Here is a 24,079-nt window from a genome sequence, read left to right on the forward strand (position 1 = left end):
GCCTTAGAATTAAGAACATTATAGTAGACAGAATAATGCCCCTTCCCAAGATGTCCATGTCCTAATCCTTGAAACTAGTTAATAAATTGCCTTACATGCCAAAGGGAACTTTTCTGATGTGATTAAATAAAGGATATTAAGATAGAGGGCGTGGTAGTACATGCCTGTAATCCCAGTGATTTGGGAGGCTGAGGCAGGAGGATCAGGAGTTGAAAGCTAGCCTCAGCAATTCAATGAGGCCCTAAGCAACTTACCAAGACCTTGTCTCTAAATAAAATATAAAAAAGGACTGGGAATGTGGTTCAGTGGTTAATCACCTTGGATTCAATCCCTGGTACCAGAAAAAGAAAGTTAATCCTGGGTTATTCAGATTGGTCCAATGTACTCACAAGGGTCTTTATAAGAGCGAGACAGGAGGTCAGGGCCAGAGAGGAAGAAATGATGATAATAGAAGCAGAAATTAGAGTGACACAGGGCTGCAAGCCAAGCAGTACAGGCCTCCAGCTAGAAGCATCCAGGAAGTGGATTCTCAGGAACACAGTCCTGTGTACGTTCTGGACACTGGTGTGGTCAATTGGTCACTTGGCTACCTCAGTCGCTGGGGATAGAGACTTGGAGTCAACACACAGACACCGGGAGCTGGTGAGAAAGCTGGCTGGTGACAACCACAGACTGTGGTTGTCGACATCCAGCAGATCCTTTAATGCGGAATTGATTACAATTGATATAGAATGCATCTTCCAATCATCCATAAGCAAGCAGGTTATACAACATCTAAAAACCAATCATCTTAGGATTAATGTAGCTGTACTATGAGGAAGCTCTAGATATTGCTACAAAATGGAAAGCAGTCTGGAAGGATCTTTGTCCCTAGGGGAGGGGGCCTTATGAGTTGGGGGTTTCATGCCCTGAAGCACCCGATTCTCAGTTTCCTGGACTGGTAGCTTGGTAATGCTGACCTCAAGCACTAAGGATGTAGTTTCACCGATGGCTCACTAGGGCAGAGCACCCCGTCCTGCAGGTGTTCTTGTCAGGCCTGTATGAGGGTAGGTTTTCCTAGCATTCTGAGCTGCTTATAGCTGCTAGCTGCAAACTGAAAGTTATTCCAACACAGTCCTGCTGGCCCAGTTTAGATTTTTGACCTCCAGAAGTTTAGGATAGTAGGCCTGTATTGATGATACCACTAAGTTTGTGGAGAGAGGTCACAGCACCAACCGGAAGCTCATACACACCTGCTATTACAGCAGCGACCCTGACTGCATTCTGGAAGCTTTCAGGTCCAGTTTCATGATCTTGGGCATTGCTATCTTCTTGGAAACAAAACACCATTGGTTTATCAGGATCAGGACAGGGGATAGTTGTAGACTCTTTTGAGGCCATTTTGCAAATGCTATTGTCAATGCCCCAACCATATCCTATGACCTACTTCTGAGGTCCCCTGAAGATAGTTCCCTCAATAGGGTGACAATCATCCCAGATGCCTAGGACTTACGGATTCACAGGATGAGGGACTTCTAATGTTAAGAAGAAGAAATTCATGTGCAAACCAGAATACTAGCACACAAGGAGGCCACCTGCATAGGATGAGGCCATTCTTGGATCATAAGCTTCTCCCTATTTTACATACGTGGTGGGGTTTAACATTGCAAAAGCAACTCTCAAACAACAAGGGGTGAGAACTGGTGGCTATGAGTCCAGCTCTCCTGCTTCCCATGGGAACATGCTGAGACATGTTTCATTCATTCCTCTGGAGTCTCCCTTCCAGAACTGAGGCCTCATGGCCCACACCTCTCCTTAAGGACTCTCTTTTTGGCTTGTCTTCCTTCCTTGTCTTCCTTCTTCAACCCTCAATGAGCTTCCTGGATTGTTTCCCAGATAAACTATATGTTTCCTATCTTTGTCTCAAGGTCTGCCTTTGGGACATCATTCCAGGCTCTTGAGTTTTATGTGGTGAAATGCAAAATCCTTATCAGGGCCCCAAACAGCCAAACCCTGTCCTCTCTAGCTCCATCCCCTGCTGTCCCTGACTTTGCTCACTCAGGTACAACTGCACCAACCATTATTCAGAATCTAATCTGTTCCAGCTTCCTTCTCACATGGGTCATCTGCCCTGTTGCTTCTGCCTGGATCTCTTGTCATGCTTATCCCTTTGGCCTCCACTCAAATACCAGTTCCTCATGGAGGCTTGCCCTGGCCCTACAGACTGTGGATGCTTTCTGTGATCCTCCTGCACTTTCTTTCATGGCACTGACTACAAATTAAATGGATTAATTCCTTTTAAAGGATGATTATCTGTCTAGATGTGGGTCTTGCAAGGCACCCAAACACACTGGTATCACATAGATAGGAATTAAGACTTATTAGACAATTACAGACAGAAAGGTCATCACGGTACATGTTTCTTTGTCCTCTGTCCTCTGGCCAAATTGCTGATATGCATGCTGGCTAGTCACAGCTGGACAAATCCTGGCAGGTGCTCCAAGAGAAGGCCTCTACTGTGGACTACTGTACATATGTATAAGGCAACTAGGAGGAGGCAGGAAGCACCTAGTCAATGCATGATGGTGAAAGCTTCTTGGACAGAGATAGTTTTATTAGAACAGAGCTTAGGCAGGGGAAGTATCATACCATTTTTTAATGGAAATCCCATCAGTTTAAAAAATGTTGGGTCCACACTTTCAGCATTGGTATGTTTGTGAGGTTATACATATACCATTGTCTACCTAAATGTCAAAGTATAGAAAAGCTGAATTTCTTTATTTTTGCTAATAGTCAACAAATTCAATTTTAAAAAAATCAAAATGCTAAAATTTCTCTCCATACCTCCATTAGATCACACACCACATCTTGGAGGTTATTGCCCTAGGGTGGTGCTTTCATGAGAAGGAATCACCTGGGCAGCGTGTTAACAGGCAGACTCTAGCCAGGAGGTCCTGTTCAGGATACTGCATTTCTAGCCAGCTCCCAGGTGATGCCAGTGGTATTGGCTTGTGAACTGTCCTTTAAGTAGTCAGGTACTACAACATCTTGTTTCCCAAATATTTATAAGCCTCTGAGATTCAGATGCTTAGGTCAGGCAGGAGAATGACATTTTATTTTATTCTGGGATGATTTCCGGCTGTCCCAGGTTTGCTCTTTCCAGTGGAATCAGTGGGATGCATGTTGTCGAATGATTGCCCATTGAGCATTTATGTACAAAGAGTGAGGGACAACTAGGCAAGATAAAAGTATTTGACTCTTCATTTCTCCTGGCCTTTAAGATCTAATTATCTGTTTCTATTACTTTGAAAAGGTTGTGAAAAAACACATTGAACCCATGAACAGGCTCTATGCTGGGATTTTTCATGTGCTATTTCATTTTATATCTGGCTAGAATGGCAGAAATCAGCGTGAACACAAAAAGGGGTGTGTGTGTGTGGGGGGGTGTGTGTATGTGTGTGTGTTCACGAGCATACACAGGAAACTCGGACTTCTGGCCCTCCGTCTGACCTGCTGTGAAGGATGGGACAAACCCGTCAAGCTCCCTGTGTTCAGGGACATGGTGAGGATTTCCCAGTTAGTGACAGAGTCTGAGTGATTTGTAGGCATTTGTGTGCTCATTGTCTTGCCCTGCAGGCATCTGCAGTGTTGTATCAGGAGGGCAAGAGGGTTCCAAATAGATTTAATATTCCTTGTATGAGTTTCAACCATCTGCCCGCCAGCTCCCAGTGTGAGCATAATATATGTTTCCAGAACCAAACACAAAGAGCCTATTTTTCTTTCCCTTTTTCAAAACCTTTTAGTATAGATCATTTGTGTTTTCCTTGTCTTTGGGGAGTAGGTTATTAGGATCACCCTTTCTGCAATTATATTTACTTTTATTTTGTTTTCTGATGCCTCTGATATATTTAAATAAATGTTTTTCTCTTCTCTGGACTCCATCTATCTCCTCCAGACTGTATCCTTGAAATAAATATCAATAAAATCTTGTGATGCACCCATGAGGTAGTTAGTATTAACAGCAGGCATTCCTGGTGAGCACAGATTAGACCACGGACAGCTGACAGTTTATCTCAGGCCAAATCTGAGTGCTATTTTCCTGAAGGATGCAACTTTAATATTTTTTTTTCTTTGAGGAAAATCTTGTGCCTGTTGATGGGCCTGTTCTCATAGCTTATAACTCACAGTAGGACTAAAGTTTTTTGAGTGTTGGTTGTTGACTTAAAACCCATGTATCATTTTTTTTCAAAGGTAATTGACATATGAGGAGTGTAAGCTCTTAAAGAGATGAAAAGAAGTTGAGTCAATCCAATGGGGTTCTTAAAATCTCACTGATGTTGCAGAAATTTGGCAGCAGGATTTGTAAAGCTTTTTAATTTACATGACAGTGGAGTAGGGATGGTGTTGGAACTCTCTCAGCATTATTATTCTGCAAGCAAGTGTTGGGAGGGGGTGACTAATGGAAATATTCTCTGGTGCAGCCTCCAGAGCACAGGGGTCAACGTCTTTTATTTCTGCTCATTTTTATTGTCAACAAAATGTGCATTGTTTTGCATTAGACAACATAATTAAAAACAGCTTCTTCTTTATTTCACATTCCCTTCTTCCTACAGGGTGGGGCTGAGAAAGCCAAACTCTTTGCTGTTCTTCTAGGCTAATGCTGATGGCATAACCAGAAAGAAAGTTTTGGCTCCATCTCTCTGACTCTGTGACCTGGATCTCTGGGCTGCATTTTTCTTAGTTATGAAGTAGTGATTAATGATAGTTTTACTTGAAGGAATTGAGGAAATGATCAAATGTAATAATGCATAATAATATATGTAAAGTGCTTAGCATGGTGCCTCACATGGTAACATGCTGGGCATTGTTAATGCTGTCATTACCATAGATGTGGAGGATGGAGAAAAATGGGAGATGGATTCTAGGTCATGACTTTTGGTGCTTAGCTCCCAAGGTATTATCTGAAACACAGATATGCCCATGGAGAGAATTGATAGGTCAGGGCTGGTAAGGGAAGGAGCAAAGAAAATAGAAACTGTATTTAAAACAAACAAATAAACAAACTTTAGTTTCAATATATGGTTGCTTTGGAACTCATGGAGTATGGAGGTATGTGCATGGGGGGTACATCCCTCCCTTTCAGACTAGAGAGGTAATTAGCCTCGCCCTCTCTCCTGTACCACAAGGTATTTAGATTTTCTCTGAGTCATGTTTGAACTTATTAGTGGTGAGGCCAATGGTGCCTAGGGAACACCTTGTCCAGAACTGTTTATCTCAAGGCAGGTATAATGCAGAATAGATCTGGACCTGTGTGGATAGTTAGAAGTGAGCCAGCCTTTAGGGAGGGGGTGGGTCTGGCCTAAGCCAAGAACCTGCCCATTCATTGGTCCCAGCTACCTACCTTTCATGTGATCTTTCACAGATGTAGGCCATGCCTGTTAGGATGGTTGAGCAATCAGAAGAGAAGTGTGAAGCAACCGAGTGCAAACAGCAATGGGACTTACCTCAAAACCCTCCTGGGGGCTCTTTTGGCTTTTTTGGCTTGCTGGCTCCTGTTTCCCATAGAGGACTCAGCAGGTTCACGTGTTTGGTGCTGGCCCTGGGCCAGCTCTACCTTAGAGCTGCTGGCCCCTTTCCTCTTCTCCACTGCCCATGACTCTTGTGCTTTTTACCTCTGTGGCCACCACTGCTCACCGGGCAGTGCTACGGTTCTGGCTCTGATGCTCCTTTACTGGACTCCACACCTGTTTCACTTCTTTCCCAAGTGAATGTTGGCTCTCAGCTGTTGGGCTGTGGTCCTAAGAGTATGGCATAGCCTGGATGTCCTGTGGTTTTTGTCATTGTGATGTAGTGCCAACGTCTTCCTCCTCATCATGAATGTTGACCCAGGCATTCCTGCTGTCACCATGGGGAACCAGGTCCTTTGCCATAGTGTAATGACTCTTATATGAAGCCCCATGCTCGGGGAGTGGGGCTAAGTAGCTTATTCTCTTGGACTCTTATCAGGATTAATCTTGGAGTTCTCCCATTTGTTAATTCAGTTTCTTCTTCAGGCTGTGCCTGTCTTGTAAGTCATAATGTAAGTTCCTTCTGGGGTTGAGTTACTTGATGATTGGTTTTACACTGAATAGCTTTACTCCTTAAACAATCTCACTTCTGTGGTATTGCCCATCGGTCTATTAGAATGACCCAAACCTTGAACCTTTTCCATGTATGTCTCCTTCACTTCCAGGACAGCCATGGAAGAGCTGGGAGGATCAGGTGTATCTCTTTGTTTACTAGGAATCCCTGGCCATCAGCCTCAAAATACCCCAGAAAAATTCCTCCCATCATAGCTTTTCAAATAAACAAACCTTGACAGTTCAAGGTGCTAGGACCTACACTGCTCTATTGGGGGAGTGAGCTTAGCTGTGATGTGGGGGTTACCTCAAGAACACAACGCTGAGTTCTTCTCCCTTCTCTCTTCCTCCTTTCCCTTTTCTTTCTTTTTATACCTAGCTTCAAAGAAAAGTATTATTTTTCAGGAAAAATCTCAGCCTTGGCACAATTTACAGAAAAGTGTAGAGTTTCACAAAGCAGATCCTGAAGCTGTGACTCAATGGAAAGGGCATGGGCCATCGGGAGGTTTAGATTCTGGCCTCAGCTCTGCCAATATGGTAGCCGTGTAAACTTGGGCAAGAATCGTAACCTCTCTGTGCCTCCTGATTTGATGTCTGTAAAGTGGGACGTGTGTGCATACACACTGTGGTAGATTGAACTAAATAGACTTAAAAACACTCTTTGTTTGATGGAAACTGTCATCTAGAAACACTTGATAGAAGGCCTAGTATATAACTAGGCTTTGCTACTCGCCCACCTTCTTGGTAAGGGAGGATGGGGGCCTAGACAGAAGCCATATGCTCACATATTGTACCAAGAAAGAAATGAGGCAAATATTAAGTTTAAATCAATAGCATCACTTGAACACAGAAGATGAAACTATTTTCTCCCAAATTGTTTTGATTGCTGCCAGTAGCTGCTATTCAGTTTGAAATCCATTCAGATCATCAGAATGTGTTTCATCCAAAGAAACACACATTGTTTGAAAAAATGTTGTAATTGGCACCATTGTAACTCTATACCGTGTGCGATCTTAGCCTGGAGGAGGTAGGGTTGTAGGATAACTTGTAATCTAATTTTCTTTGTTGTAAAATAGAATGTTACTATTGTATTCCTGTGGAATAATAATTATAGCATCTCAGACAAATGGAGTGCCTTTCTCAGGAGGTGCTTAAGGAGCTCAATAGGCATTCATTCAGCCTCGTAAACATAGTAAAACCTGGCTCACTTGCATTTCTCTCAACTGAAAATTCCTATTAACTAGTGTCTCTCCTCATCCGTCCTGAGGAATAAATGATTTTTCTGCTGATGAGCCTGACACCTGAGAAACACTGAGGTGCCTTCTGAGTCATCAAAGAATCATGAAACCTTCAGTAGATTTTCAGTGTTAATTGCAATTTATGATAGCCTAATTTTTGGAGAAGTGATAATTCATGTGTTGCCTAGATGGTAATTAGTGGGAATAGTTGCTTAATCAGACTGCTCTATTCCTGACCACACTGAAATACAGAGTTGACAGCCAATTGCAACAGCGGCTGTCCTTCTGAGAGCCACAAAGGAAGGAGGGTACATGAAGGTAGAATTCTTTACGGTGTGGCAGGCATGCATCACCAAGAAGCGCTCATTCTAGGTGAATGATCATTTCTGGTGGCTTATTCTGTAACTTCCACATTCACTATATGAGAAGAGAAAAGGGGTCAGTTTCAAAAGTAGATTGTCTGCCACTTATGACCTTGCCATCCCTGGAATCATGACTGTTGTACAGAACTGGACTGTCAGCTTCTTCAGCAAGGTAGGTATCGTCAACATCAAATTTTGGATGATATTTAGAAGGACTTCTTCACAAACACCAAACACCAGAGCCCTTTAAGACAGTGTCAGTGTAATAGATTGTTGTATAAATTGGTCCATTCTATTATTAAAATAATGAGATCTTCAATCAATTAAGATTAACCCAATGACTTTTAAAAAAATGTGTAAATTCTGAATTATAAGACCATAAAAAAGTGTATGAATTGATATTGTGCTCAGTTCACTATAGGAAATCTGAAAAGTTCAGAGATATAGAAAAATCTAACTCATAATCCCATCATACAGAGAGAAATATTATTGCCATTTGGTATGTCTCCTTTCACTTCCCCCATGTATACACATACATGTGGACATTTTACAAGTTTAGAATATACAACATATACTGTATGCTGACCCCTACTGATATTATATAATGCTATTTTCTGGGTCATTAAATATTCTTTTAAAACAACTTAGTCCTAAATACATAAACTGGAATATAGTAAACCAAATACACAAACTGTAATATAGTAAACCAACCTCCTGTTGATGGACTTCAGATCGTTTATACGTTTTGACTTTACAAAGTTGTAACAAATGTCTTTGTTCCTTAGTCCATTGATTCAATCAGTTTTTATTATATTTTATGTGCCAGGCTGTGAGCCAGAAGCTAAGAATATATCATTAATTATAACCTCTAATAACATTTATTACTATTACTATGGACCAAGTACTTTATTAGAATTAGCATAATAATTATGACTATATATAAATATAATAATCATTGTAATAAATTAGTACAACATAGTAGTATTAACTAATTAAATTATTATGAGGGAAGGTACTATTAGTATACCTGTTTTCCAGATAAGGAAATCGAGGCTTAGAAAACTGAAGTGGCTTGCCTAAGATCACTTAGCTGGCAATGGGCTGAGTCAGAAATCCAAACCTAGGCTGCAAGCCCACTCTTTTAACCATGGTGGGTACTGTGTCTGTAGAAAAGACACCCACTTACTTCTATGGACACAAAACAAATTTAAATGCAATCATCTTTAAGTGATGCTCTGATTATTTTCTTAGGATAAATTCTAGAAATGAAAATACTGGATCAAAGAATATGAACAATCCTTCTAATGAATGATATTGCAATCATAGTCCTAAATAGGGGAAGACTAGAGATGATTACCTTCTTCCTTCCATTCTTCCTTTCTTCCTTCTTTTTTCTTTTTCTCTTTCTTTTTCATCTTGGGTCTCTGTCCTCGCTCTACCACTGACAGCAGGAAATAGATGTGGTAGTGTGCCCTGGAGCAGATCTGGGCAATGCTTTTGCTGTCCAGGCAGGGTCAATGGGTGGCTACTTTTTAGACATGTTTATTGCCTCATGATACTACAAGATCAGAGATGTCACTAAGGAGGAAGTCCAGGGAGGATCTGTTAAATGGGTTTAAATCCATTCAGCAAAGGAATGAGTCTAGAGCACATTTGATTGTGTAGCCTCTTAAGATGAATATCAGAAGAAAAATGCCTCTGCTTGGTAAAAATCACCAGGTTCAGTTCAAGACTTTGCTATTTAAGTTAGTATTTGGTTCAGCCTCCCTTGCATCTAAACCATACATTGTTTTTGTATAGCAAGTGACTGTGACTAATTCTTTTGTCCCTCATTATTGTAATCTCCTTCTCTAGTTCTACTCCTCCAAAGGATCATTGTGACCTTGGTCCTATCTCCTAGTGTCCAGTTTTCAGTGATGTTCTAAGTAAAAGTACCACAATTCCCAGCTGTCCTGGGTTTGATTCCTGGCTCAACCATTAACCTGCTATGTGAACTTGGATGGATTTTTTAAATTCTCAGTTTCTCATTTTTTTTTTTTTAAATACAGAGTTGTAGTGACCATCAAATGAAGTGGCACATGTAGAAAACTAATAGCTAGCTTTATTGGGTTCTTTTTATAAGTATCACAAAATGAAAGTTGTTTTAATACATACCATTACTTATTCACAGTAATCATGGGATAAGCAGGAGTCTAGACAGTTCTCACGATCTTCATGTGTGTTACATTACATGGCAAAAGGCACATTGCAGATGTAATTAAGGTGAGTAGTTGACCTCAAGATGGGAAGATTATACAGATATGCTTGATATGATCCTATGGGCCCCTTAAAAGCAAAAAATTTTCTTTGACTATTGGCAAGAGAGGAAGTTAGAGGAAATGAAGTATGGTAAGGACTGAGTGAGACTGCTGCTTAGAAGATGGAGGAGTCCACATGAGAAGGAATCCAGGCAGCCTCTGGGAGTTCCTCATTGACAGCCAGCAAGGAAACAAGGCCCTCAGACTTACAGCTGTAAGGAACTATATTCTGACAACAACTTGAACGAGTTTGGATATGGGTTCTCCTCAGAGGCTTCAGATAAGAGTCCAGTCTGGGTGACCTCTTGGTTTTAGCTTTGCAAGAAGACCCTAAGAAGAGAACTGGGTTGAGCCCACCCAGACTTTTTTCCAGATATGGAAATGGAGGCTTAGAAAACTGAAGTGACTTGCTTAAGATCACTAAGCTGACAATGAGCTGAGTCAGAAACCCAAACCTAGGTAGCCTGACTGCAAGCCCTTGCTTTTAATCATGGTGGTTAACCACCTAGACTTTTAAAATTCAGAACTGTGAGATGATAAATGGGTGTTGTTTTAAGATGCTAAATTGTGGTTATTATGTCAGCTAATGCAAACCATATATAATAGGTACCCTTATTATTACACCCTTTTGCATGAGGAAAATGAAGCCCAGAGAAATAAAGTCACTTGTCCAAAGAGTCACACCTACAAAGCATCCATCTTTGTGTTGCTATAACAGAATACTTCAGACTGGGTGATTTATTTATTTCTCACCATTCCAGAGGCTAGGAGGTCCAAGATGAAGGCACTGCATTTTAGTGAGGGCTGTTTTCTGCTTCTAACATAGCACCTTGAATGCTGTGTGCTCCCAAGGAGAGGAACCTCATGTCGTCACATGGCAGAAGACAGGAGGGCAAGAAGAGCAAACTCCCTCCATCCAGCCCTTTTCTAAGAGCACATAAATCTATTCATGGAAATCAACTCTCAAAAGGCCACATACTCGATACTGTTCTCAATACTGTTCCATTGGGAATTAAATTTCAATATCACTTTGGAGGAGACAAACACATTCGACCCATAGCAATATTAGAAGTGGGATTTAAGTCCAGGTAGACTGCCTCCAGAGTCCACACTGACTCCTGTGACAGTGACTGGGATGTTAGAAGGTTTTCATTGCATACTAGTTTTCCCTCCTTCTCTCTTTAATGTAGCCCAGGTTGCAACAGCTGTCAAATTTCTCCATTCCTCTATTGAGAGTTACCTGGTGCTGTGTTCTAGAAATCAAAAGATACAGACAGAATGCTTGGGGCATGAGTTTCACTCATGGGGCAGGTCTTTTATTTTATTTTAATTTTTTATTAGTTGCTCATGACAATACAATGATCTTGACATATCATACCTTTGAAACAAATGCTGAATGTCTTCTCCTATATAAGGGGGGTGACTCAAAATAGGGTAGGGAGGAAGAGCATGAGAAGAAGATTACCACTAAATAGGTCTTTAATTTTATAACAAACCTGAATAGTCCATAGGCTAGAATGAAAAAGATAAAATAAGAGATTTAAAATGAACTTAATGTTCTTGATAATGTCTTTACTGTAGATGATATTTGACTGGAAAAGTTTGAGAAGCACTGAGATGATATATTCACACTAACATGAATGCCTTTCCTTTTCCTTTTATTCCCTAAATTCATAGCATGTCTGCTGCACCAGTTAGAATTCTGGAATGAGACTCAAGAAATCTGGACCCAATTATTCATTACTATCCATCCAACTGCCCATCGTCAATTTATTCATCCAAGAAGCATTTAAAGAGTGCCAACTCTATGCTCTGAGTGTCACTAAAACAATATGACTTGATGGAGTAATAAAGACTTCTACTTCTGTTGCTTGTGTATAAAATTAGATGATTTGAGGAAACTTTCTCTAGGGTCCTGTCACTGAATTGAGTGTTTTTACAGTTCTTAAAAATGCTTTTAAGAACTCTGAATTTGATATGGTAGGACAGTGTTTATTAAAGTACAGCCTGGCACCACTTGCAGAGGAGTCTCCTGGGATGCCTACAAAAAAGAAAAGAAAAGAAAAACAGCCCCAAGATCCTGAGGTGGTCCCAAACCTGCTGAAGCAGAATTGCAGAATGTGAACTTAGGATTTCTAGTTTTATTTTATTTTACTTTTTATTGATTTAAAAAAATGATAGCAGATGCATTACACATATACAGCACAATCTTTCATATCTCTGGTTGTATATACAGTATGTTGACACCAATTCATGTCTCCGTACATGTACTTTGGATAATGATGTCATCACATTCCACCATCCTTGCTAATCCCCTGCCCCCTCCCTTTCCCTCCCACCCCTCTGCCCTATCTAGAATTTATCTATTCCTTGAATGCTCCTCTCCCTACCCCACTAGGAGTCAGCCTCCTTATATCAGAGAAAACATTTGGCATTTGTTTTTTTGGGATTGGCTAACTTCACTTAGCATTATCTTCTCCAGCACCATCCATTTACCTACAAATGCCATGATTTTGTTCTCTTTTATTCCTGAGTAAAATTCCATTGTGTATATATGCCACATTTTTTTTTATCCATTCATCCACTGAAGGGCATCTAGGTTGGCTCCACAGTTTAGCTATTGTGAATTGTGCTGCTATAAACATTGATGTAGCTGTGTTCCTGTAGTATGCTCTTTTTAAGTCCTTTGGGTATAGACCAAGGAAAGGGATACTGGGTCAAATGGTTGTTCCATTCCCAGATTTCCAAGGAATCTCCATACTGCTTTCCATATTGGCTGCACCAATTTGCAGTCCCACCAGTAATGTATAAGTGTACCTTTTCCCCCCCACCTCCCAGCCAACATTTATTGTTGTTTGTCTTCATAACAGCTGCCATCCTGACTGGAGAGAGATGATATCTTAAAGTAGTTTTGATTTGCATTTCTGTAATTCCTAGAGATGATGAACATTTTTTTTCCATATATTTGTTGATTGATTGTATATCCTCTTCTGAGAAGTGTTGGTTCAGGTCCTTGGCCCATTTGTTGATTGGGTTATTTGTGTTTTTGGTGTTCAGCTTTTTGAGTTCTTTATATACCCTAGAGATTGTGCTCTATCTGATGTGTGAGGGGTAAAAATTTGCTCCCAGGATGTAGGCTCTCTGTTCACTTCACAGATTGTTTCTTTTACTGAGAAAAAACTTTTTAGTTTGATTCCATCCTATTTATTGATTCTTGGTTTTAATTCTTGTGCTATAGGAGATAAGGAAGTTGGGGCCTAATCCCACATGATAAAGATTAGGGCCAACTTTTTTCTTCTATTAGATGCAGAGTCTCTGATTTAATTCCTCAGTCCCTGATCCACTTTGAGTTTTGTGCATGGTAAGAGATAGGGGTTTAATTTCATTTTGTTACATATGGATTTTTAAACAAGCTTTCCACAGACCATTCTTATGTGCAATAAGCTTGAAATGTTACAGTTGTGAGGATGCAAAATAAATATGTAATACAGACCTTGCTTCCTAAGTCTAATCCTTATTAAAAGATAAACATTATGGTGTGGATATAAAGGCAGGGCCACACCTGTCTGGATCAGCCACCCAGCTGTGTCCATCCTTGATTTCTGCTTGTGCTGCCAAGGCCAGGGAGGGACCTGTGATTGTGCAATATACCTGGTCCAGGCCTAGTGCCTTACCTTTGGGGGTTTACCTGAGCTGGACCCGTTTGATAGTGTGGGTTAATATAAGAGCAGCAGTGGAAGTTCCTCCCTGTCAGGCATTGGGAGCCTTCTCTCTTTCCCAAAGGAAGGAAGGGTGGGGCTGGCGCAGCCCCGCGGGGGCGCCCCTATGGGCAGCTTCAGTTTTGCAGCAGTCACTCGCGGGGGTCAGTCAGTGCACCACAGGCAGCGCCTTTTCCACCTTCCTTGGCGCAAACCAGGGGAAACTAGGGAAGTGGGTCATCCGGGCCGGTTCCCATGAACACATCTCCCCCGCCTTCGCCTCCCACACTCCCGCGGAGCTTCAGGTATCTGCTCTGGTCAGCGGTGTCGCCAAAGCGTCCCTGTCGCCAAAACGTCCCTGCCCAGGGAGGAACCCGGCTGGTCCCTGCGCCACAGCACTGTGCCCGCCGGCTGCCCTTGCCCGTGCGCCGCCACCCGTCCTGCGGCGCCGTTGGCCCTCCCGCCACCCCCTCGGCGGGGCCCTTCCCTCTACTATGGTAATAGTGACATTCAGCGGGAAAGGCTAGCGCAGAGCGCGGCGACCGGGCTCCGGCTGCGCGGAGGCTGTGGCCACGGACCTGGCCGCGCGCACCTGGTGCCCCTAGACTGCCGGGGGCTGGCAGCGGGCGCAACCTCCGCGCTCCGCGCGCCTGGACCCCAGCCGCCCGCGGTCACCTGGCAGCCCCCGAGCCACCGCCCCTGCTGGCCCTGGAGCTTCAGGCAAGACCTCGCCGCTCGGGCTCTGGCGCAGCCAAAGGACAGAACCAGCGCGTTGGGAGAGAGAGACCCTGCCTCACTGCTTGTATATGGCAAAGTTTCTCGCCGAGCTCCTGGGCTGCACACTACCGAACAAGGGCGCCTCTCCCATGTTTGAGGTAGGTGGAGGGTGTGTCTCCTCTGGACGGCCATCTGCGGTGGTGAGCGACCCCTGACCGGACCCTGGGGACCCCATGAGTTGACAAGTGTACAATCTCACTTGCCTGATTTCCACATAGACTTCTGGGGCGGGGCAGGGAGATGATGGCTTGAAGGAGACCAGAAGCCCTGGAGCCCAAATTCCTGCCTTCCTGCCCCTCTGTGCATCTTTTTTTTTTTTTCTTCCCTAAGTTGACAGGTGAACACGTTTACTGTCAATCTGGATGAGTTTTGCGAGTTGCTCTTTATCTGTAATGCCAGAAATATCTAAAAAATGACCAGTCTCCTGCAGTCTCTCTTTGCTATTTACTTTGTTTATAGCTTTTAGTCTGAAAAAAAATATTATTGGAAATATCTTTCAGTCAAAAGGTTTCTACCACCAATCACTCCCCTCCCCCAACCTCCAGAGCGCAAAGCAAACTCCATGTAAGTTAACTCATTTCTTCTGTGAGTGAGATGCACTGGGAGCAAGGAGGGTTAAAATAGGATCTGCAGAATCAGGTGAACTCATCGCAATTCTGAAGGCAGGTACATTTAATTGCTCACACCTGCTTGTGGTGGCAAGGATGCTTCTGTAAGTATCTCTGCAAGGAGCTGTTGTGCTCGTTGGTCCTTCTGGGGGTAGAGGGAATGGTGGCATCAGTCATTTCATATGAGATCCATATAGGGAGAGCTTCATGCTGTAACCCCTGACCTCTACAATCAGAACAGTGTTCTCTGTCTTATCCTCCCTTACTGTGTGATAAGTAGGCCTGGACCAGGGGCTGTGTCTCTGGCCAGGTTAACCAGTGCTGCAGTCTCTGTGTGCACTACATTCTTAGGCGAGGGGCCTCATAACTTTCCCTGCCAGCCTCCCAGCTATTGTACAGCCTCCTCTACCCTCCCTGTCAGCAGTTCCTCACTGGCCAGGAAGAAACAGAACTTGGGATGCAGGAGTTTGTCCTTCACCAAGGCACCTTTTTTAGATTCCAAAAGTTTTTTGAGTGTTGGTCTTTGATTTAAAACCCTTTTATCATCTTGTCAAAGGTAATTGATATATGAGGAGTGTAAGCTCTTAAAGAGATGTCAAGAAGTTGAGTCAGTCCAATGGGGTTCTTAAAACATCACTGTTGTTGCAGAAATTAATCTCTGGCTGCCCCTGGGTCTCTTCTCACCTTTGGCAACTGCAGGTGTTCTTACCTTCTGAGATCATATGGAAAGTTTCATTTGATTTGGGAGCTCAAATTGTCCAACCTGTAATCTCTGCAATGTGACAAAATGGTTTTTAAGCAGGGAAACCACAATGTAAATGATGAGGAATAGCTAAGAAAGCAAGAGTGGAGAGAGAAATACCAGGCCCAAATGCCTGTGCAGTTGGTAGCCTGAAGTCTAAAAAATAATGAAGAACCCAGAAAAGTGAAGTTTTCCACACGTGCTGTGAAAATTAGCACCTCCTTTGGCATGTAACATGAGAAGCCCATTTACTGCTCAAGTTCTTTTTAAAAGAAAGTGTTAGGCACCATTTAGGGGTCATTCTGGAGAGCTGAGACCCTCTTACAAACTTGCTTTTCTCACTGAATTTCTCTTCAGTTGTACTTGGACTTTTTTTTTCTTAAATTACCAAAACCCATGACAAGTGATTTTGTTGTGTGCACTGCCTTTTGATTGTATATTCCTACCTGTTTTATTCTCTAGTCAATAGATGCCCAACCTTGATTTTTTAGAATGATTGGTTCCCAATTATCCCAGGGAAGAGGTGGCCTCAAAAACTATCCAAAGACATGTTTAGACAATTTTTAAAAAGTGAGTATTTTGTCCTTGAAGAGTTCGAGGTGAAGGGAATTCCCTCAGTCCTTGGGTAGCTCCTCATATGTTATTTTCCACCTATCTAGGGGCAGGAGCTACTTGTAGCATCAATTCTGTCTTTTTACAAAAGGTTGATTCAGCATTGGCTAAATTGACCGAAAATACTCAATTCAGCTATTCATGTTTAATCAGTGTTACTGGAGAAGTTATGTGATCATTCCTTTCTTGCCTTTGCCCAAAGAGATGAGGAACTGAGTCAGGCAAATGCTTTGAGGATGCTTGCTGCTAGGCAGGAGTCCCAGCACACTCTTGATCATTTTTGCAGAGACTGTCACCCAGCTCCCTACATCTGGGATGGAGAGAAATGTGTGAGAAAGATATTCTTAAACCTTTCTGAGTATTTATTTCCTTAAAGTGAGAGTGCTAGGACATTGAGAAAAATTTAGACAGCTTTTTATTTCTACCAAATGCACCAATTTTAATGGTGGAGGTTGCCTTTAGTTTCAGAGAGATCAGGAAAAGAGGTGGGTGTTTTCATAGTGAATAGCCTTTGGTTAGAATGTGGCCAAGAATATAGTTGCACCCACACAGGCCATTAGGTTTTCATGGAGGTGACTATGCCTAAACTGAGGACCTCTTGTATGTTTGGAGTTGTCTTACAAGGGAGGAGGGAGGAGCGATGCCTGGTTATGGTGAATACATGGACAAAAACATCACTAAAACAGCTCCAATACGCACCTACTTGTATTGTCTTCAGAGGCCAAGCTCAGAAGGTGTGCACTGGAAACACACAATGTCTTAATAGTCTTTTTGTTACCTTTTGTTTTACTTCTTAGTAAACAATGTAAATTTGCAAACTAAGTCTTAGAACAACTTAAAAATTTCCAGAACAAAGCAAAGGAGAGTAAGTTTGCTCCAGGGTTATGGTAGCACTTGGAACACTGGCCTGGATTTTTGGAATAATGTTTGCACTATACTAAGACAGAGAACCTACAGAAAGAATGGACTTGCTCTGTATTCTGATGTCTAGAAAGGTAGGAAGTGTACAAGAAGGTGTTTTCAGATCTAGCACATCCCTGTATGCTTGCAGGGATGGATGTCTGGTCCTGGCATCCATTCTTTCTCTTCGGAACTCTAATGACTATGAACCTCCAACCTGTCTTGTTTTGCATCATGTCTTAGTGATGGGGTCTGAGCTCCAGAACAGGAAATGACTGGAGAATAATACATTTAGAGGCTATTGCTTTTTCCTCTTCTAGAACCTTTTATCCTACTCCACAAACCTGCATTTTAAATCCCTGTCATTCTTCATCATCTAACATGGTGGGGTATCTTTAAGGAGTCATATCCATTGGATGAACACATATGGCTCTATAAAAAAGGGATATTTACCTATAATCCCAACTACTTGGGAGGCTGCGGCAGGTGTTAGGCCAAGTGTTAGGCCAGCCTCAGCAAATTAGGGAGACCCTATCTCAAAAAAAAAAAAAAAAAAAAGTAGGTCCAGGGCATGGGGGGAGGTGGAGTGAGGGGTGGGTTAGGGATATTTGGATTCATGCAACTATTCATGGATGTGGTCTCTAGAGTTGTTAAATCTCATGTATACTCTACATATTTCCACATTCTGTTTCTGTCTTCATCAGTATTACTTCCTAGCTCATGTCTGTGATCTATTCAATATTAGAAACCATTTTTCCTTCCACAGTATTATTTCCTAACTCAAGTATAGCTTTATTTTAATCTATACATAATAACTATCAGTTGTCATCTACTTTGGGCCAGGCATTGTTCCTAGTGCAAAATATATATCATTCTAGCTATCCTCCCACTAATCTTGTGATACAGGTGTTGGCAGCTATGTGTCACAGAGGAGGAAATTAAGCTTTATGGAGTTTAAGTAATTTGCTTAAAGTCACTCTAGTAATGTGTGCTAAGCAAGGATGCAAACCCAAGCTTGTTTGATCTCACAGCTCACCCACCTCCTCCAACTATGGTTACTTTGTATATTGGAGTTTGTTTTGTTTTGTCCTTTGTTGTCTACCTTCATCCCTAGATATCTTCTTTTTTGAAGAAGGAAAGATAAACCCCCATTCTCTCACTGTCTCATGTTACCCTGCGATGGCATGGTGACCTTGCTCCCCAAGATATTCAATCAAATGCTGATTGTACTTGAAGATGTTGTTGAGGGAAGATTCAAGTTCAAATGTTACTGACTGTTAGAGATAGCTTCCATTTATAGAGCATTTCCTGTGTGTTGTCCTGTTTTATTGCCCTATAGTGCTATCAGGTAAGTAATATTGTCATTCATGTTTTATAAATGAGGAAGCCAAGGCTCACAGTGATTACATGAATTGTCCAGTGTCACTCACCTACTAGGTGAGAGTCACCTAGTGACTGCTAGGGTCTAATCTGAAAAGTAAATGCCAGACTCTTCACTGCAGGGCTTTGGCAGCCATCTGCACGAACTTACCTTGTTTCCTCGTTTCTGATGTTGGTCTCATCTACTCCATCTTTTGTGCGATTACCCAAATCATCCTTCTAATAGTCCAACTCAACACAGTGCCCATTTACTTACCCCAGTTGTTTAGTACAGATTAGTTTAGTACAGATTCAGCAGGGTATGTGCACCTCCTTCACAGTATGGTCCCTGCCTATTTTTCTTACCCACTCTTTCCTTCCTCTTAATATATTCTCACTGTTCCAGCAAGTTGAATTTTCTCTCATTTCCTGATCATATGTTGGCACCTCCAAGCTCTTCTGCTGCCTGGGGTATTCTCCTAATATTCACCTATTTCATTTGGCTTTGAGATTCAGCCCAAATCTCTTCTCCAGATCTACTCCCTTGGCAATGTCCCACCCTTCACAACAGACCCATTGAATATCGTGTGTGTGTGTGTGTGTGTGTGTGTGTGTGTATGTATGAGACCTTGATCAACTTTCTCTTTGAATTTCTTTATGCTTCAATAGGGGTAGTAGTGCTTAATACAAGTTGATAAGTGTTAAATGAATTGATGACTAAAGAGTACTTACAATAGTGTGCAGTACATGTTGATTTTTGAGACTGGTGCCATGTCTGTGATTTCTTCAATATTAGGAACCATTTTTCCTTCCACACTACCTAGTATAGTATTTGACACATGGACACTTGCATAAATGTGATGGGTCAAATTGATCTTCTAACCTGAAATTTCAAAATTTTCTTTGCCTTTAAGTGGTTTGTTGTACACCCGAAATCCAGAATTAACTGGGCCCTGTATTTTTGTTTAAAGCACCAGGCAATTCTATCTGACCTTGTCCCTCTTCTCCCCTAAACCCACTTCCTACTCACCTGTGGAATCCTTGTCCATGTCTTTTCCTCTTTAAAGCTTCTATCTACCTTGCCAGAAACCTTGCCTCAGGCCAAGGGGGCACCAGTGAATTGCAGCTTGGCCAACTACCTGTTCCCCCTGCCTCACTAATATAAAAATGCTGGAGTGAGCAAACTTGCTGTTACAAGTATCAGGGCTGTGGCTGAGAGGTGCATTCCTAGCATCCTATTTACTCATTCTTCATGTGTTCACCAACTCATTCAATCATTCATGTATTCAACAGGTTTTATTAAATGCTGTCTTTGTCCTGGACACCCCAAGGAAGCCTTGCTGAGAGACTCAAACTGTTTTGACTGTGACCCACAGAAATATATTTTGCATTGCAATCCTGTATGTGCTTAGTTACTTATACCGGTAACACTGAAATTAAGTTACAAGAATAATACTTTTCCTAATAATGTGGGATGTACTTTGATCTTTGCAATTCTTTTCTTTCCTTTCCATTTCACTTCTTCCATTCCATTAAAAAAATAAACTGGTAAAGACCCACTAAATTGATTTCATGGGTTGTAACCCACAATTTGAAAAGCACTGCTATATAGGATAATAAGATTCTATTTTTGCAAAGCAATTTATATTGCCCCATTATCCCAGCACTATATTTATGCATTATTACACTATACATTAAGATAGTCTGTGGTCTTGGGAAGCTAGTCACCATGAAAAATATTATTCCCTCTGGGAGGATTTTGAACAACTAACTTACCAAACAACATTTGACAGATATCTTGCTTTAAATTGGAGAGCATTTGTGTAAAAGTTTTGGCATGTTGCCTGAGCATATTTTATGACATGATTTTTTTTGTTATTGTTTTAAATGATGTGCCTGAATTTCCATTTATTTCTCTCTTAGCATGCACTAATTTCAGATGTGCCCCCTGCTTAGATGAATTCCCAGGGCTACATCTGATGAATCTCTCCAGTTTCATGTTTTGGTTGACTCTATTCCTTCTCTCTTTCAGAAAGTTGTACCTTCAAGCAGTTTCCCTGCTCTGGCTCTTTATCTCTAATTTGCCTGTTAGAGATATTTATTTATTTATTTATTATTTTTACAATGAATAATCAAGCTCCTTTGACTGTTAAAAGAATCTTGTGGGCTGGGGATGTGGCTCAGTGGTCAAGTGTTTGCCTGGCATGTCTGAGGCCCTGGGTTTGATCTCCAGCACCATGGAGAATTCAAGACAGAGAGAAAGAGAGAGAGGGAGGAGAGGGAGGGAGAGAGGAGAGAAAGAGAGGGAGGGGAGGGAGAGAGAGNCTTATAATGGTGTTCTTGTATATTATGATTTTTTAAACTTTGTACATCTTTGATAAAATACAATACACCAGGAAAGTTCTACCTATATAGGGTTGTCTTTTGAGGTGCATAGTAAAATGACAACTTCTTGTTTATCTGAATTTGTGATGAGTAAGGACTGTGATTTCCACTTTAAGAGAGTCTTAAATGTATTCTAATCCTGTTTCTCCAAATATCAATAATTTATCAACCGTTCCTTTCACACCTCTACATTTTCAATCCCAAATGGAGGCCTTATCATTGCACTTGCACCTACTTGAAACTCATATTTTCTGTCCAACCCCATGGCCAGCCAAAAGAGCCACCTGCTTTATTTCTCTCTTCTTTTTCTTCTATGGTCAATCTGTCAGTTACTCCTGCAGATTCTTTCTTGGATTTAATTCTCCTCCTCCTCCTCCTCCTCCTCCTCCTCCTCCTCCTCCTCCTTCTTCTTCTTCTTCCACTGATCTAACAATATTTTTTGGAGTATCTTCTACAACCAAAGAGCAGTACAATCTATAGAAGATTTCACAACCACAAGTTGCTTTACTTCTCTTAGGTGTCCATTCCCTCCACTCCTCCTAAGTATTCTGCTAGAACACTTCACTGTCTTTTTATCCTCACTTTCATTCATAAGGGGCCACATGACTTTCTGTTTACAAAGGCTTAAGTCTCTAAATTCTCTTAGATGATTTCTAAGGTATTTTTTCTAGCATAGCAATTATATTTCCTTTTTATTTTGGTGGTTTTGAGGTTTGAACCCAGTGCATGCTAGACAAATACTCTTCCACTGAGCCCACCAATTATACTTTCTGCAATTTTTTTCATGGATCCTTACATATCAAATATAAATTTTGGCTCTTGTGCCCTTGCTTATACTATTTGTCATTCTTTAAATATGACCTGTTCCCATTCTTTCCATTCTTCCTAATTGAATCCTGCCTAACCTTCAGAGTCATTACAAAGAGGTAGCCCCTCATGAAGCCTTTCCAAAATACAGCAGAGCATACAGACTGGGGAATCACATATGTGGCTTTTAATTCTGGTCCCTTACTTCTTAGCAATGTGACTATTATGGTTTAAGTTTTAGGTATCCCCCAAAAGCTCATGTGTGAGACAATGCCAGAAAGTTTGGAGGTGAAATGATTGGGTTATGGAAACCTTAACTTAATCAGTACATTAATCCCTGGTAGGGATTAACTGGGTGGTAACCGAAGGGGGGTAGGGTGTCGCTGGAGGAGGTGGGTCCCTGGGGCCTGCCCTTGGGTTTATATTTTGTCTGGTTGAGTGGACTTCTCAATCTGCTTTCTCCTGCCATGTTCCCAGCCGTTTCTCTCTGCCACACCCTTCCATCATAATGTTTTGCCTCACATGGGTGGAGGAATGAAGCTGGTTATCTATAGTCTGAGACCTCTGAAGCCAGAAGCCCCCAAATAAACTTTTCCTCCTTAAAATTGTTCTTGTCAGGTCTTGGTCACTGCAGCAAAAAAAGCTGACTAAACCTGTGAACTTAATTAAATAAGTTACTTTTGTGTACCTCAGTTTTATTGAGTTATTGTGATGATCGAAAATAATTCAAATAAACTACTTATCATGGTGTCTTGCATATAGTAATTGACAAATAATATGTATAATAGTAATAATAATAAAGTTGTACCTTGATTCCCACAGCCTGAGTTACCCCTCTTCTTTGACTATTTTAGAACATTTCTTACACTCTGAATCTATCACAGTGCTAAGCAAAATATAGATGCTCAGTCAATGCTTATTAATTTTGAAAACATTCCATATGCTGTTTTAGCAGCATATGGAATAAACTGGGTACTAGTTTATTTCTGGATATATTTTTTTTCATGGAAGCATGCATGACAGCCACATATTTTAGTGATTTGCTCACCCCCCCACCCCCAAATGTATATTGTGATCTATGGGTTGTATAGTGCAGCTAACTTAGGCTGCAATTGTACAGATTGATGATAATGTACTTTTACTTGCAACTTGGCAGAGAAATACTTGAAAAATGTGCCAATTACAAATGCCACTTAAGTTAAATTCAACCGTAGATTGCAATAGAATTAAATACAAAGTATTTTTTTTTCTTTTTCAGTTGGTTTGTAAACACATGTCCTCAATATAGGTCAAGTGATGAAAATCTGTGCCATAAGTCAAGATTTTATTTATCAGACCAATCTTCCATGTTGTTGGTGAAGAATTCTAGTCCAAAGTCAGCTCAGATTACTTCAAAAGTAATTTACTCTAAGATGGGCAGGAATGCACAAGCCTGTAATCCCAGCAACTCTGGAAGCTGATGCAGGAGGATCACAAGTTTGAGGCTAGCTTTAGCAACTTAGGAGACCCTCAGCAACTTAGACTCTGTCTCAAAAAAAAAAAAAAAAAAATTATAAGGGAGCTGGAGATGTGGCTCAGTGGTTAAATCCACAGTACCAAAAAAAAAAAAAAAAAAATAGTACTTTACTCCAAAGAACACTTAGCCAGTGGGTTTCATGATCATATTTCCAGCAGGAAAGAGGGGATAATGATGTCCTACTTCCCCACTTCCCTGGAAACACTGTTGGTTGTCTGGAAGCATGGGGATTTACTTTGATGGAGATCATTTGGACTTGACTGGAAGTCTAGTAAGAGTGCCCACAGAGAGACACATGGGACTGACAACTGAGTGGCAGTATTATGAATTGCAGAGATTTCCAGCAGGAGTCCTAAGATCTGTATTCCAACCTTGACTCATCTCCTTACTGGCTGTATGATATTGGAGGAAATCTCCTGTCCATATCTAGTGTCAATTTCCATAGCTCTAACATGAAGGTATCAATATTCAATTTGCTTCACTTGCAGAAATGATATGAAGCACTAATGTGGTAATAAATGTGAAAGTCTTTTATAAAATGTCAAGCATTATGCAAAAAAAAAAAATGTGAATTGCCATTACCATTACCATGATAAAGAGAACAGAAACCTCAGGCGTACATGGACATCCTGGGCTGGTAGGATCCTGCTGGCAAATGACCTGTCAGGGGTGGTACAACG

The 24,079-nt window shown here is 41.4% G+C and overlaps 1 protein-coding gene across 1 annotated transcript in view; it reads left to right on the forward strand.

The window, feature by feature from the left end:
- The first annotated feature begins 14,320 nt into the window (after nucleotides 1-14,320).
- Nucleotides 14,321-24,079, forward strand: part of Rasgef1b (RasGEF domain family member 1B) — a 553,655-nt gene continuing 543,896 nt past the window's right edge. The window contains exon 1 of the mRNA XM_048784769.1: nucleotides 14,321-14,568. Coding sequence (XP_048640726.1) covers nucleotides 14,500-14,568 — 69 coding nt within the window. The 5' untranslated portion in view covers nucleotides 14,321-14,499. The remainder of the gene's footprint in view (nucleotides 14,569-24,079) is intronic.

This window comes from Marmota marmota, unplaced genomic scaffold (assembly GCF_001458135.2).
Source record: "Marmota marmota marmota unplaced genomic scaffold, marMar, whole genome shotgun sequence".
Classification (NCBI taxonomy): Eukaryota; Metazoa; Chordata; class Mammalia; order Rodentia; family Sciuridae; genus Marmota; species Marmota marmota.